Source organism: Blennius ocellaris (genome assembly GCF_963422515.1).
Source record: "Blennius ocellaris genome assembly, chromosome: 19".
In the NCBI taxonomy this organism is placed as follows: Eukaryota; Metazoa; Chordata; class Actinopteri; order Blenniiformes; family Blenniidae; genus Blennius; species Blennius ocellaris.
The window spans coordinates 7,551,586-7,567,809 of NC_137668.1; the positions used below are offsets into that span (position 1 = coordinate 7,551,586).

General features: G+C 39.5%; 1 protein-coding gene across 1 annotated transcript in view; it reads right to left on the reverse strand.

Annotated features, from left to right (window-relative positions):
• LOC308143994 (cadherin-12-like) overlaps positions 1 to 16,224 on the reverse strand; it is a gene marked incomplete at both ends in the record, with an annotated part of 107,616 nt that overhangs the window by 44,079 nt on the left and 47,313 nt on the right. Inside the window, one exon of the mRNA XM_080514967.1 lies at positions 10,721 to 10,908. Within this exon, the coding sequence (XP_080371093.1) occupies positions 10,721 to 10,908 (188 nt within the window). The remainder of the gene's footprint in view (positions 1 to 10,720; positions 10,909 to 16,224) is intronic.

Genomic DNA, 16,224 nt, shown 5'->3' on the forward strand with positions numbered 1-16,224 from the left:
TTGCACTATAAGTGAAATATGGTGGTAATAAGGGTTTTTCTGTGGTTCTGTACCAACATCCCCTTGTTGTACAGGTACATCTAGTAGCCCCAGATTGTTAGGACCAACATTTTTTGATATGCGCTTCTGAATATGACTCACATGCCAACCAAAGCAATAAAAATGAAGTGTGACTAATAATGAAAAATATGATAAACGTCATGGAGAAGACCATAAGTGTTGCAGGCTGTGTCTGAATGAATTTCCAACCAAAGTTTAAAAGAAATCTGCTAAAACAGAAACTAAACAGAAAATTAAAGCACAATTTTCAGAATGGAGCACAAAGTTGTGACACTTGTAGATTTTTTACTGTTTGAGTTACAATTGCACATACATATATAACAATTAACTTTCTTTTTTTGCATCCCAAAGTTAATATTTATATTACAATATTAAGCTATTCACAATCCGATAGTATATCTATTCAAATACCAGCAACAACAGCTTTTCCTCTTTCCAGAAGATGTTATGGACTGGTGTTTTTCTAAAAATAAACCACAGAAAAGCTTTTTGCTCACTCAAATCTAGTTATATTTTGACAAACAGGAATTACAGCGTTCAATCCAATATCATTTCTTGGCATCAGATAAAAAGCATATGCGGTTTTAGAGGTATGTTGGGGTTGAAATAAAGTGCTATAGAGCTCATCTTTCCTGTTGCACAACCCTGAAATAGTTATAAATTCTACTTTCGGGGCTGATACAGTATGGCTTTTACTTTCTCCCATTCACACCTTCATGCTGCTAAAGTGCAAAGTGTCAAAGTCTCGCAGGGTCAGTCTAGCAATTAAAGTGGCTGCTCGACTGTATGAGTTACGAGTCCAACCATGGACATGGAAAATCTATAGCAAGTCATGTGATTAATGCAGTAACTACCAGCAGCTCCTTAGCTACACAACACTTCCGACACAACACCTGTCAGCTCATTTCAGATCTGTGAAACCTCAAATTCAGTCCACAACAAAAGTTTTTCATTATGTAGGATAGAATTAAGGTTGTTACTTAGAAGGTTTTTTCGAACTCGTGCACGTCTCAGTTTGATCATAACAGAACTGGTTGGGTTAAAATATGCGCAATACCAACAAGTCCCAATGCAATACTCAAAATTTGCAGATGACACTGCCACAATTGGATTGATCTCTAACAATGAAAAAGACGAGAGAGCGGAAATTCAGTGCTTGACGAGAAGGTGCTCTGACAAAAACCTGGACAGCAACAACAAAGAGTGAGGAAATGACAGTACACTTCAGAAGCACACTGATGCTTTGATGCGTTTTCATTTCAAAGTTTTCATATTGGCCCGGTGTATGCTTTCTCCAGGTACTCCAACATGTGTCTGAGGTTAACAGCTCTTATTGACTCCAGCACCCTGCTACATAAAAGCTTCTAAAAAAAAAATGCTTTAGAAGATGAATGGAAGGATGGCGGGACTATATTGTCTTAAATGCACTTCACCAAAATAGCACAGTTTCACTACTTCAAGGACTTCAGTGAGGACTGCCATTCAAAGATGCTTCAATCAGGTGCCAATTTTTCGGATCAGTATCTTCTCAAAAGACAATTCCACACATGGACAGAGGGAGATTAAGGGATTGAACCTACGGCCTTGTCATGGAAAGATTACTCGCACCACAAACTGAGCCACAGCTGCTCCATGGCATAGTTTTACCACCTGAAGCATGCCATTGTCATTAACATTCACCCATTCACACATGAAGCCATCGCAGCCTGTGATCCTTAATTTCAAGACACATATTCAGACTGTCCATGTCTATCACAATCAGTTAACCTTTATATAGTTGCACCGGTGTTGTGTTGCTCGTTGCATCATATGGTTTGTTGGGTAGCTCTGCAGTGTAGCGAGTCCAACATTGTGAAATGTCTGATACTGTCAGAAATGTATTGCAATGATATGGTTGGGCACAACTTTTTAAGCTATGACGACCAATATCGTCACGATTGTCCGTCTTCTGTCCGATACGGTAGGAATCGCAAAGTGTGGAGGTGCTTTAAGACGACCAAAATACACAGTTTTTAGCCACCTTCAGTCACCCGGACTTCTCCACAGAGTGTTTGAAGCCCTCTAACACTCTGGGCGATGGATTTGGAAGCGGTGCCAGAGGTCTGCAGCAAATGCTCTTTATTCAATGCGCCGTGATCACCGGGGGCACTGGGTTTGTACACTGAGTAGATCTTCCTGTTTTAAAATGGATTTCCCGAAAGTGAGCCAGCAAACATTACGCCACACAAGCTGTCGTTAAACAACGCCACCGCTTCGGGCTCGGATCGCCACATTTGAATTGCAGGTATCTCACCGTCTCATCCTCCCTGGAGGGAGCGAATAAACATGCAAATGGACAAACAGCTTTTAATCCCACTGAACACTGTGTTGCAGACACATTTTCCAAGGTTATATCTCCGGATCCCTCAATATGTCTGTGAGAGCTCCAACACCTGCACCGTGGTATGCTAAAGCAGCCGTGTCTTCTCATGTACAGTATGTGGCTCCGCATGTACACGTTTGTCTGCATGTTTCACTGGGAATTTATTGTGGATTTACCTATTGTCTCACATAATCTTCTGTTTTGCAGATGGGATGTGCAAACCCCTTCAATGCCTCTGCGTCTGTGTTTTTGTGTGCGCCTCTCTTCCCCCTGTATCGGCAGACTGGGAAACAGACGATCATCCTTTGAACCCATTACTCAGCCTGATCCTCTTATCATAACCAACCTTCCCGAGTCTCTAATTTGGGGTCTGCCAAACTCTGCTCTGCGCACAATGTGGCTTTCGGCTCTGTCCTGCTGGGGTTTTTTTTTCCCTTGTTTTTTTCTTTTTTCTTGCATACGTTTGCGAGGAAGTGCACTCAGAAGAGAAAGAAAGTGACAGAGAGAGGGAGGGAGAGAGAGAGAGAGAGAGGTTGTCTGCACACATTTGCACACCTGTCTCTTGGGATATTCCACCAATCTGAAATAAGACAAGTCCGTGGGCGGGTCAGTATTCAGGGAACTCATAAAGGCTCCATCTCTACCTACCCCCTCCTCGACACCTGCTAATATCACACCGCTGCACGAGCAGGGAGCACATGTTGTTCGGTGAATTACGCCGTCGAGGAGGGAGGTCGAGGTTTGGTCAGCTCACAATGGCTGCGTGTGGGGGATTCACCACAATGCCTCATTGTTGTGAGGGCAACATATCAAACGCAGCAAGGAAAACAAAAGCAGAGAACGACGCATTCCCAGCATCCATCAAGGGAAAACACGATGTCAACAAATAACCGTCTTCATTTACATCACAACTGCTTGCTGATTCTCTCCGTTATTCCATTCGTGTCAATGAGAAGGTCACTTTATAATGATCCATGCCTTCCAGTGTGGCCGCCACACCAGCCTCACATGTTCAAGCATGATGGGAACGCTCACACTAAGCAGGGAATCAATTACTCAGTCAACTGCAGATTTAGTTTCTTCTTCTTTTGGGTGGGGGGATCAAAGGATCACACACCTTTGTCTGCTGGGGCATGTACTAAAAATGTACCAGCCAACAGGAAAAAAAAAACCCTCAGTCTGATGCATCAGGGGGAAACAAGTCATGCAGATTTGCAGTCTTACGTCAGAAACGCCTGAAAGGCACAAAAAAACACACCAGAAATGGCTTTAGTTTTGCAATCAGGTGAAATATACCCTGCAATGAGTGACAAAAACAGACGTTTCTGCAAAGGAGGCAGGATTTATTGAGAAAGGCCACAGGAAACTTGCAATTTATGGTTAGCTTGAGTTATTTGTTTTGTTATGGGAGTTTCTGGGGTATTGAGATATCCATGCACAGGGTAATGTGCAATTTGCAGCCAAGGCGTCCGACTCTTTATTGGACAAGGGACCATATTTAGTAATGGCCATGTGTTTTTTCCTGCAACTTCAAAGTAGTTCTCGACCACAATGTGTCTTTTAGCTGGCGCAGGGTTTCTATAATTCACATTTCTCATAATACTTTTGCGTTTTGCCAAATTTCCATCATATTTGTTGATATGCACATGAAACTAGTGGAAGTTACAATGTGTCCATTTTTTTACTTTTGCCCAATGAGTCCCAGAACTTCAGGGAGACATTTTCAGGAAATGAGTTAACACCATTGCTCCTTGAGGAGCAGAGGGCATCCACAAAAATATGCAACTTCGAACGACCTTGAGCTAATTTGTCCATCTTATGCCAGAACCAGTTTGCTGCAGTTCCTGTTCCACTGATTGTTTCCAGCTCAGTTCGGGATCTCTTGCCCTGCAGGTCTCGGTCTTTGGGTTTCCTGAGCGTGTGTTCGATCTATCTCCACTTCCTTCTGTGTGCCATTCTTTATTGTTCTGTATTGTTTGGTAATCTCCCATAGGACTTGATTTCTGACTTTTTTTGTTACTTTCTAGGTCTCCATATCTTAAAGTATGGCAGCTTTGATGTTGCTATTGAAAAGTTTCTGGATCGCCATAGTGATTGTAGCAAAAAAGAAAAGTAAAAAAAAAAGCTGATCAAATCTTGCCTGCACATCTTTTTCAGAACCATAAGTAGAAATCATACTGCCTGGATAGACAAAGTACATCTTCAAGGGCTTCATTTTCCAAGGTGATGTTCTTGGGCGGTGTTGATTCTCATTCATTTATGTCCAACCTTGTTCGCTTTGCTGTTCAAGATTTCAACTAGCGCTTTGTTTGTGCGTGATGGTGAGAGTAGGAGAGGAGAGCCACGTCATCAGTAAAGTCTCGGTCATCATGTTGGGATGCCAGTTCTTGCAGTCTGCAATGGTCCTCATTATCCAGTCCAGTTTTTAGGATATATGACATTAAGTATGTTAATTTTTGGTGGAATGTTGGTCAAATATATTGGCATATATATATATATATATATATATATATATATATATATATATATATATATATATATATATATATATATATATATATATATATATATGTACATGCAAATAAAAGTTTAAATGAGTGCAATTAAAAAATAATAATTAAAAAAATATATCCTGTGACTTTAAAAAGCCACTCAGATTGAGAAATCCTGACATTTAATATAAACACTTGCCTCTTATAAAAACCCTCATTTTAATTCAACTATTTAAGTGATGATGAAAGTTTTGGGTCAACACGAAATTCAAACCAAGGTTTGTGCAAAATACATTTTTTAAAAAAGGATCATTTTGTCCATACATGAGAAAGCCGTTTAGAAAAATCATCACTTTCTAGCATTTACAACCACATTCCCTCCTCCTGCTCCACATTGCAGATATTTCGTGGCTTTTGCATTATGCAAACTTAGCATTCCTTGGCTGTGCCTTCTTTTTTCCACCGCCTTGAATCTCAACACCACTGACAACAAATGGCATTTAAACTCACCACAGGGGGTCGGAAAAAGGGATGGAGGGATGCGGAGCGTGAAGGTTCGTGTGTCTGCCGCAGAGGTTTTTTCCTTTTTTGTTCTCTCCAAGAAACCATGATGCTTCTCAGACGTGCGCAGATAACACACCTCTGAATTAGAATACGTTATCGCCTTCTTAACGGGTCACGCGGCGCGGGCGCGACTGCTGCCAGCTGTTTCACTGATGTCGGCATGATGCGTTTTAATAGAGTGCTGGCAGGTGTTCAAGCACGAGAGAGGCAACACTTTGTAAACTGTTGGAAATGGTTGCGTCCGCCCGGCTGGACGGTGATGCTCCGTGTCACCGGAGGGATTAAAACAGGCGAGCGGATCAATGCGAGGCAGCATCTTCTGTACTCATGGGTTTCATTATCACGGTCAAATGCTCGAGTTGGAAGGGAATCAGCCAAATGTTAATTTAGTTTAAAAATAAATCTATAAATACTAAGGGTGCACCGATTCCACTTTTTTTAAGGATGTGTACCGACCTTCAGCTCCTTTCCGACACCGAGTACAAATACGAGTACTTAGTTAATGCCATAAAGCCTAATTCATAATCTATACACAATATGTGAAGATTATGGATTGCCACAAACCTCCAACAGCCTTGAAGGCTCCAGTATGCTACTGCGTCTATAGTACTTAGCATAGCGCACTGCGTAGCGTCTATCCACGTCCTGCCTCAGGCATACTTTAGACGCAGCAGTAGCCTCGGGAAGACGTTGCGTAACAGTGATACGGTTGTATCGGGGATCTGTAACGATCATGACTACTCCGTGCAGAATCTGTCTCAATACCCGATACTGATATCAGTGCATCCCCAGTTAACAGTCAAATGACTCAATTCAAGGTCACTTCTTCTCTACTCCCAACTTTCATCATCATTTTCAAAAGTTGGAGTTGAAAAGGAATTAGTCAAATGTTCAGTTTAAAAATAAATCGATTAAAAGTCTTTTTTTTTTTTTGTTTGTTTTTTTTAAGCCTGCCATGATTTCAAAAGCACCTTTTAAAGTCGAACCCATAATGAGACTATACTAAGAGTCTTTTATTCTTGGCCCATGCAGCTCTCATAAATGCACATTTCCCACCCACAGTCGCTGGGTTTAATGCTTTCCAAAGAGAACTGATATCACGCTCCAACTCCACACAGTCCAGGCCGATGGTGCGAGGAACAGGCTCCTTTCTGTTCATGTGTTCAGAACCTGATGGATTTACAAGTCTTTGGCCTGGGGAGCAGGTCCGGACAGAGCTCAGACTGCAAACAAACCAGGGAAAATGCTTCCTAATGGGCTCATTTTCACTTGTACACATAAATAACACAAGTACATTATGAGAGCTGACATTAAGAATGATGAGGGGTTTCTAGACTGACATTTCTGCGTAGAGGTTGTTCGGTTCGAACTCAGTCCCTCAACCAACTCCAGACTTAAATATATATAATGGGAATAAGAGTAAAATGAAGACGACACCATGGTATGTTTGTCATTCAACAGAATTATTTCCATTCTTGGTGGATGTATCAAAATCATTTGCGTACATTTATCTGCTTGTATGTCTGTTAGCAAGATTACATCAAAACTACTGCACGGATTTTGTTGACATTTTCGGCAGCGAGAGATATAAGGAATATGAAAGATTCCATATAGTTTTGAAGGTGGATCAAATCCGGATTCTACAGCAGGAATTTGTATTTATTTATAGGGTTTTAAGAATTACATCAAAAGTACATGAACCATTGATGGACGTCAAAAATCTCTGATTGTTCTTGTTGTTGTATGATATCTTCGTAGTATTATTAGTAATAGTATTACAGTTATTGTTCATCCTATTAGTATTATTGCTGTTATTATTGTATTACATTAGGAGTTGTATCACAATTGCTGTACTATGATTTCTGTACTGTGCAGTCCCTATCTGACCTGAGCTGTTTTAGAGGTTTTGAACATGGTGCAGACATTCCATGCAAAATGACTGATAGTCGTACAGAGCCTCAGAAAACTCTTGAGGTACGTTTTCATCGAGAGGTGTCATGGCGTCACTGGTTTGTCGCGACAGGGTTTCTGTGTATAGCGTTGTTGCATTTTCGGAAACAAGTTGTTGTTGGTGGAGTTTGTTAGCTCCAAATACATATATTCTATAGTACAAATCCATTACGAGCATATTAGCACAACAAAGTTGTTCGAAAGTTATTAGCAACAATGGTAATCCACATTTAGTGTGATTGCTGGCTGTGCAATTTTGAACACGCCTCTCAACTGTGAAGTAGATATATCATGGAACTAAATTGACTCAAATATCACTTGGCCATCCTTTAAAAAGGGAATTTAATGTTTAAATGTAATTGCAAAAGTCCGAGCTGATGCATAACACATCCTATGTTTAGCAGACGAGCATTTCACTGACTCAAGCGCTTTCTCTCTCCCTTTAATTTCAGTGCTTTTCAGTCATTTTTCTTCAGCTCTGGCAGCTGTGGTTCCCCCCTTGAAAATGAGACGATAGATCTCTAAGGGTTTATCCTTGGAGTCATAAATTTCTCTAATAGCACTCGCACTCCGGTGCCACTTGTGATATTGTTAATGCTACATGCGGTACAAAAGAAAAAGAGAAAAAAGTTTATCTTGAATGAGACATTTTTTGCTGCACGGTGCAAAAAAAACCCCCAAAAACGGAAGTTCAACCAAAATAACCAAGACCCAAAGCTCCTTGTCACCGTACTGATCCATTTAGCCAGAAAGAAGTTGTATGGCGTTATATAGTGACCCTGACATGCTGAGTGAACGCTTTTTATAGCACATATGATTAGACGGAAGGCGTTCTGCCGCTGCTCTCAGCTGTGCTTTAAGGCATGGACAGCAAGGACTCGAGCAGAGAACAACATCACAGAAGTGAAACATCACAGGTTTGGTCTTTGCATGAACTCGGCTTCCTGCTGACTGTGTAGCACAACACAATTAGCTGTCACTCATTTGATTTATTCCAAGATTTTTTTTTTTTTTTATTTATTAAAAAATAACCCTTTTCACCTGAAGATTGGTGTTTCATAAGGATCACGCTGAAGGTGCTTGGTGTTAATGTGGAGTGACAAGGGTGCTGAGACACCTCCACCTAGTCCCACTTCTGTGAGGGTTTATTTTTTTATGGGTATGCAAAGTTGAAGAGGTTTTTTTTTTTTTTTTTTTTTTCCTTCCCCCTGTCGAGTTACACCCCCTTCCCTCCTGATTCAGTTACGTGTGATGCCGTTTCTATTTTTAAATACCAGGCGCAGAGGAGACGGATGGATCCTATAGTACCTGTCTGTTGTTTTATTGATCTTTCGCAGCTCAAAGTTTTGGACCGAGTATAGACGGGTTCTGAAACATCAAAACAACCCAACGAAAGTGTAGCATTGTCCTCACCGATGATGGTATGTCCTGGAAAAAAAACACGCTCTACTAAAAAAACCCTCTTTCTACTAATTGATTACAGTTCCAGAAGAGAAAGCCAAATAAGATAAATATACACAGGAATATCTCACTGGTTTTCTTTGACATTGTGCAAAGCTTTACTCCCCAGTTAATGCAAAGGCAAAACTTCAGTATTATGTAAATTTCCAACCGCACTAATTCCATCAGTCTAACAGTCTCATACAGGACTTTCTACTCTGCTGATCTCAAGAAATTTTCATTATACAATTAATTTCACTTCTTTCACAGTTATTATTTTATTATTAGTGTTGAGCTATGAGGTTGTTTTGGCAATTAGCAAGCCATTACTCAAGATGAGGCTGTTTCCTGTCCTGTTGTCCCCTAATCCAGTGGACTCTGAAGTTGCCCCCTTTAGGACAGGTCAGAGAGAACCGATTTCACACCACTGTCCAGACCTCAGCTGGTCAAAGCAGATGTTCTTCACTGTTTTTAAACCTGCGCGTTGTTGTCTCTTCCTTGTTTTACTGTCACAATCGCTTCCATTGGAATCGAAGGAAATTAAAGTTAGTTAGTTCATTAATTAGTTCGGCTTTCTGTCCAGATACATGCATATGAAGTTCGGTTGATTTTTGACTCTCAAACTCATTGCTGTGGATCTGAATATCTGCGTGAGCTCGGTGATGGACTGGTGATTATCCAGGCTGCACCCTACATTTTTTTAACCAAGAGTCACTGGGCAGGCAGTGGCCCACCTGCAGCCCTATAATGAAAGTGGTATCATTCTGGACAGTCTTGTCGGGGTTAGTTTTCTCACTTCAAGCCAAGAAGATCCTGGTTTCATTCCCAAATCAGACACCTTTCTTTGTGAAACTCTGCAGGTTCCGTTGTTTGATGACGATTGATGACTCTAAATTGATCCTAAGTGTGAATCAGAATGAGTGTTGGGTCTAGTGATGATCTGGTGATTATACAAGCCTTTTGATCATTGTTAACTGGGAAGGCTCCAGCCTCCCCTGCAGCACCCCTGCAGTCGCATTTTGAATGAAAGCCGCATCACAAAGGATAATGGCGTCGTCGGCTTGAGGAGCTTTCTGTATAGAATTTACAAGCCACCTTGAATGTGCATGATTTTTCTCTCTGTACTTCAGTTTCCGCCCCAAATCCATAGACGTGTATGTGAGGTTTGCTTCACTGGGGACTTTAAATTACCCAGAGATGTGAATAAGAGTGTGTGTGTGTGTGTGTGTGTGTGTGTGTGTGTGTGTGTGTGTGTGTGTGTGTGTGTGTGTGTGTGTGTGTGTGTGTGTGTGTGTGTGTGTGGTAGCTGAAAGTGGTATTGCATTGAAAAGAAGCGTAAATGCAAATGTCATAGGACAGTAGTGTAAATGTAAATGGTTTTTCACCGCAAATGTTTTTCTTTCACTGCTACAGGAGCCTTTAAAGCACTCGATGTTGTTTGTTCCATTCAAGATGCTCAATCTATCTATTGGGAGCAATTCAGGGTTCAGTGTCTTTCTCAAGGACACTTTGACATATGGGCAGGGGCGGGTGGGGGATCAAACCGTCAACATTCTGACTGAGCGATGTAGTGGTGTAGTGGTTAGTGCATCAAAGTGAAAAAAGACCCTGGTTTCCTTTTCAACCTGGGATGAGGACTACGGTCTTTGTTGGGTTTCAGTTTTCGTAGGGTACATGCATTTTAGATTCGATTCATTTGTGACTGTTGTTACCATAGTGGGTGTGGGTGGGTGTTGTCAGACAACCAGAATTGGCTCGTGCATTTTTTTGGAGCCCAATGTTGAATAAAGCAGTTTTAGGAGAGCAATGGACCGAGAATCTAGCACATACACTTAAATGCTTGTATTCATACCCGTTTGAGAATGATGATCCCCTCCTGGTTGTGTTCATTGGTGGTGATATCAAACATGGCACCTCCGTCGCCTGGCACGATGGTGTACTCCACTTCTGCGTTTCTCCCAATGTCCAAGTCGTGGGCTTTGATTCTGCCGACAGCCGAGCCCACTGCAGAAGATTCAGGGACTCTCAGGTGAAAGAAACCTGTCAACACACAGTATCAGACCGGACTCAGGCGGGTTTTTCTTATCACGGCGGCTCGACAGTGTGTGGAAACACTGAGCTCTTCACATCCTCCCATCCTTTATGAATTCTCACGTCTTATCCACCCACAGGCAAAGCGGCTGATTTTCTCTCTGTGAAGTCAGGCCCGTAGCTATAGGCATGATATTATTCCATTTTTGACATGTTTGGACATCAAGGCTGTTCGGCTCCTTGTAATTGACTGGTTCAAAAAACCTGTAAGACCAACAAACATGGGAGTCCGGTGGCTTTGATTCCCACCAGCGGGGAGAAATCACTGCCAAGGACTTGGAGAGCAATCTTCAAACATATGAACACCAACTGATTGATTATCGTTTACACTTGACCGACGATGGGATTTATTCATCTCCTGGGCTTCCTCTGGGTTAATTTCTGCTTTTATCAAAGGATGAAAATACTGTCATGGTATGATTTTGGGACCTGTGCAGAAGTGGTTGCACCTGTTGCTGGGCGTTCTAGTCTAATTCCTCTGCTTTTGTCTTGATGGTTATTGTTTTTCTTTAAACGGTTATCAGACCAATTAGATTTACTTTCAACAAAACTTTGGAAAAATACTCACTATTTGTAAAAAAAAAACAACCAAAAAACCCCAACTGCTTAAGAATGAACTATAAATGTTACTAATCACACCTTGCTTCTGGAAAACAGAACTTGATGTATCGATCATAACACAGTTTTTCTTTTCATTTCAGCAAATTCCTGGCGTGTCTCTCAGCACTGAAAAAAAAAGAGAGGCCAAGTCTGGTTCAAGAACACATTTCTTCTTTTTTTGTCTGTTTTTTATTTGACCTTTGACTAAGAAATAAATTCGAGCTTCAGAAAAGACCTCAAGTGAAATTGAGAGTTTTTCTTCCAATGATAGAGCAGAAATAAGTTAAAATATACTATTTCCACCGAAGACTTTTGAGACATATATATATATATATATATATATGTATTTATTTATATTCTAACATGTGTAAATGGTACAAATGTTTTACATTGTTGCTTAATGCTAATTAGTTTGATGAATAGGAATGATGTAAGTTTATTTGCACATCAGGAGTCACTGATTTTGTTGTTTCCTATTCAGAAAATAGCACCAGAGACAATTTACATGAAAACTGTATGACGTGGATGAAGTATGTTGTCACCAAAACTAAAGTGATCAAACATTAATTTTGTCTTTGCTTTAGTTTATTCAAACATGATTACATCGATACAGAACACGTAGAATATTTGTTATTCACAGTGTGTGAAAGAGTCGAACAAACAAAACTAATTAAACCCTAATTACACTTGGCGTTTTAAAGTGAAAACCGAAAACCTTTGTGTTTTCGGGGTCCGTTTACACGACAGTAGTGGTCACAGTCACTGAAAGCGCATTTAAACGAAAAAAAAAAAAAAAAAAAAAGGCTCCCAAAGTCGACCTTCTTTGACAATGGTCCAACTTTGTCTCCATGGAAACAGGAGAAAATGCTTTTCTGAAATGGCTATAGTGAATAGTTATTTGTCGTCTGTCCACACGGCTGTTTGAAGCATATTGTTCTATGTGCATGTGTGTGTGGTTTCATTCCAAAAACAGACAGCACCAACTCGTGGCCTGGAATGCCAGCTACATTGTTTTTAGCCTTTTTGCCACGTTTGTGACGGCAGACATCACTTTTGAAATGTTGCTGTGTAAACACAAGATTATTGTGTAAATGGGAGCTCAAGTCAAATAATTAAGTTAATTTGAATTTTGGAGGCAACGAATACTCAATTGAAGTATACTCAATTTTGAAAGGAGACATTGGACTTCCTGTGTGTCGGGACATACAGTATCAGCAGACAGTAACATCTCTTTGGCTTTTTTGTGCCAGAAAGCAAAGTGGGATGCTTTTCCCAACGTGATTTCTTAAAAGTCTCCTTTTAAACTTTGATATGTAACCATTCTTAATAGAATTAAAAGTAGAGTAAAACTAATAACTATTTAAAAGACATTTCAGAAGGTTGACATCATATTTGTCATAGATATTTATTAAAATTACAAAAAAAAGCTTCAGAGGAAAACTGCAAAGTTATGACAGCAACAGACTTTGCATAAAGATGGGAATGGGAAATGTTGTTTCGACTTTTTGACATGAGGTCATACCTTCATATCATCTTTACATTATTGTAGCTTAAGTGGTCAAAAAACTTGTTTCCAACCACAACTTAAACCACTTAACTTTTACTCTTGAGTGCAGCAAAGCATTTCTGTCGTGCCTTGAATTCTAAGCAGTGCAACAAAAAAAAAGTAAGCGTGTATTTGGTAGATTACTTCTTTGTTTTAACAGTGCTGCAGTGGGAAAGCCTGTTTACCTCCCTTGTAAATGTTCCCAGATTTGTAAGGTACAGGCATTTCTCATCTTTGTTGCTCGTTCTGCATGTCTCTTCCAAATGTAGGAACATTCAAATGGAAAGTAAACAGACTTTCTGACTATATAAGAAGCACTGTTGCAGTGTGGATTAAACATGGATTTATTCATTTTGTAAGAGTTTTTAAATACTGTATTTTTGAAGCAAAGGAATAAAAAAACCCCAACCAAATTCAAATGCTTTTTGTGTGATGCTGAGACTTTACATTTGATTAATAATCAAAGAAAGCCCAATTCATATATTGTGAAGTTGGAAATATTTCATAAGCATATCAGTATAATGTCACTATATTTAAAAATCACAGTTTTGGGCAGTTCTGGAGTTTGGCTTCATTTCCTGATTCAAATATTTATTATATGTGACATTTCTGACCCCAGATTATATAGTACTGCTCTGATTTACTCTGCAACCATTTTACTTGATTTATTTCTCCATTATTTTACGATGAATCTATTCATCGTCAAAGTTGATCCAAACATGCGGTGGAACGAGTGCAGCGACATCAATAATCAACTACTTTCAAAGGCGTTATAGAAGTCATTGTCGGTTTGCGTCCTTTTTCCTGGAAAGGACAAGAACGCTTCTCTTTTTTTATTGGATCTCGAGCCAAAGAGCGGGTTATTAGGAGAACCAGCTGGCGCATAGGGCCGTGTCAAGAGGTTAACAACCTGCTCGGATAATTGAGCCAGGCCAGATGCAGGTGCTTTACGCTTCTATTGCAGCTGCAGGATTTATAAAGGGATCAAAAATATATAATCTGATCCATATTATACCGTCATAGGGCATTCATTAAACTGTGATATTGAAGGCTATTTTAAGACCATCTGTTTAAAATCTGCTGGAAACTCTAAAACTGACCAAATGTATCCATATTGAATGATTGAAATGTGGTGATTTCTCAAATGATTTCTTTCTTTTTTTTTTTTTTTTATCTTATTGCCACATATGTACGTTACTGAAGACTTGTGTCATAAAAAATTCTATGTTTTGCAACAGAAATGGACCAGCTTTATGTGATCAGGTCATTATTTGATCGAGTATGGCATCAGTCTGTAATATTTTTTAGTTAAACCGATTGATTTTGGTGCACCACTTTGCCAAAGCAAAAAATAGCAAATCACACCAATGTTAATAATTATAGAAATATTATCTGAAACAAATCAAGAAGTCTTACCAATTGGCAATTTTATTGCAAAACTAGTCAAACATGTATTCTCTGACCAGCATTCACTCGCTAGTTCAACAACATAACATAAATGTAACAACTGAATGATTGTTTTCAAACAAAAGGCCTTGGGTATTATTTATTTTGGATCTTGTTGTTTTGCAAAGGCGTTGGAAAAGTTGCACACATATCCCTTGGATGTTGAAGGTGTTTGTAAACTTGGATAGGTTGTTTAAAAAAAAAAAATTATCATGATAATTGAGGATTATTTAATGTGGTCTGAAATGTTTTAGATTTAGTTTCTATGAATTAGAAAGCGCTACAAATGAGCTTCGGCACTTCCAAATACCAGCTGGGCAGGAGACATTGGTGTGTCTGTTCAAAGTGTAATCTGATGAATGTCATACCAGTGAATACGCGTGAATTAAGTGTGACACATTTCTACAAAATATTGAGTATTGTTCAAATCGCAAATGGATATGAGGCAAGTCAAGCAAGTGCAAAACCCTGAGCAAATGTTGATTATCGTGCAAATCTTGACCAAAATTTGAGTGAGTACCGAGTGAATATTGTCCAGGTGTCAAGTGACAATCATGCAGCTCTGGAGCAAATACCAAATGAGGCTCAGACACATGATGTGCAAATCTTGAGCAAATTTGTAACAAGTGTCGAGTGAATGTCGAGTATCGTGTGACAAAATTAGAGAACGTACCAAGTAAACCTCGAGCAAATGTCATGAATATCATACAAATGATGTGCAAATGTTGAGCGAGTGTCGAGTGAACGATGAGTGAAGTAACGGGTGAATGTTGAATAAGCATTGAGCGAATGGTGAGTGAATGTTGTGCAAGTTTCCATTGAGTATCGCGCAAATCTCCAGTGAATCTTAACTGAATCTTGAGCAAGTTTCTTGTGAATCTCAAGTGATTATCATACAAATTCTCAATAAATGTCTCCAGAGTTTAGCAAAAATGCATGCTGCAAGGTTTTTATGACCTATAAATCCGTGTTGGTATAAACAGTTCACAACAGCTGCCCTCTATTTTCAGTTTTGTTGCTACCATAAGGCTATCTGTTCAGTTTACTCTTCTGTTCCAACGGCCATTGTTCGGCTCAATAATAGGTTTGTCAATACATGTATTGAGAGAATGCTGTCTTTATATCCATGCTTTACTGCGAGCTGGAATACAAATTGGCCGTCCAGGATAATATGGTTCAGTTTGACCTTGAGTATTGTGCGAATGGCGAGCGAACATGGTGCAGATTTCAAGTGTCGTGTGAAACTGAAGCAATTGTAATGTTCGTACCAACAAAGATTGAGTGAGTATAGATCGATCGATTGAATTGGCTTGTAAATGTTGATCGAACGTCAAATGGCTTTTGTATGGCATGTACAAAGCTTTATTTGTTGTTGGGTTTCTCTCTGTTAAAGCCACCGAGAAATGATTGTGTTCTATGTGGTGTTATATAAATACATTTGAACTGAATTGAATATTATTCTTTGACATGTAGATATTATTTACTAACAGTGTATGTTTTAGTCCACATTGAAACAATTTTTTAAAAAGTTTTAGAGGTTTAAGTCACTTAATCCATTTGACAGTTTTTATCTTTTTTTGTAAATGTATCCTTTTCATTTGAGGTGTTTTAGCTGTTTTTACTTTTAGATATTTTATTTTAGTTATTGACTGTTTTTCCTTTTTACATTGTCA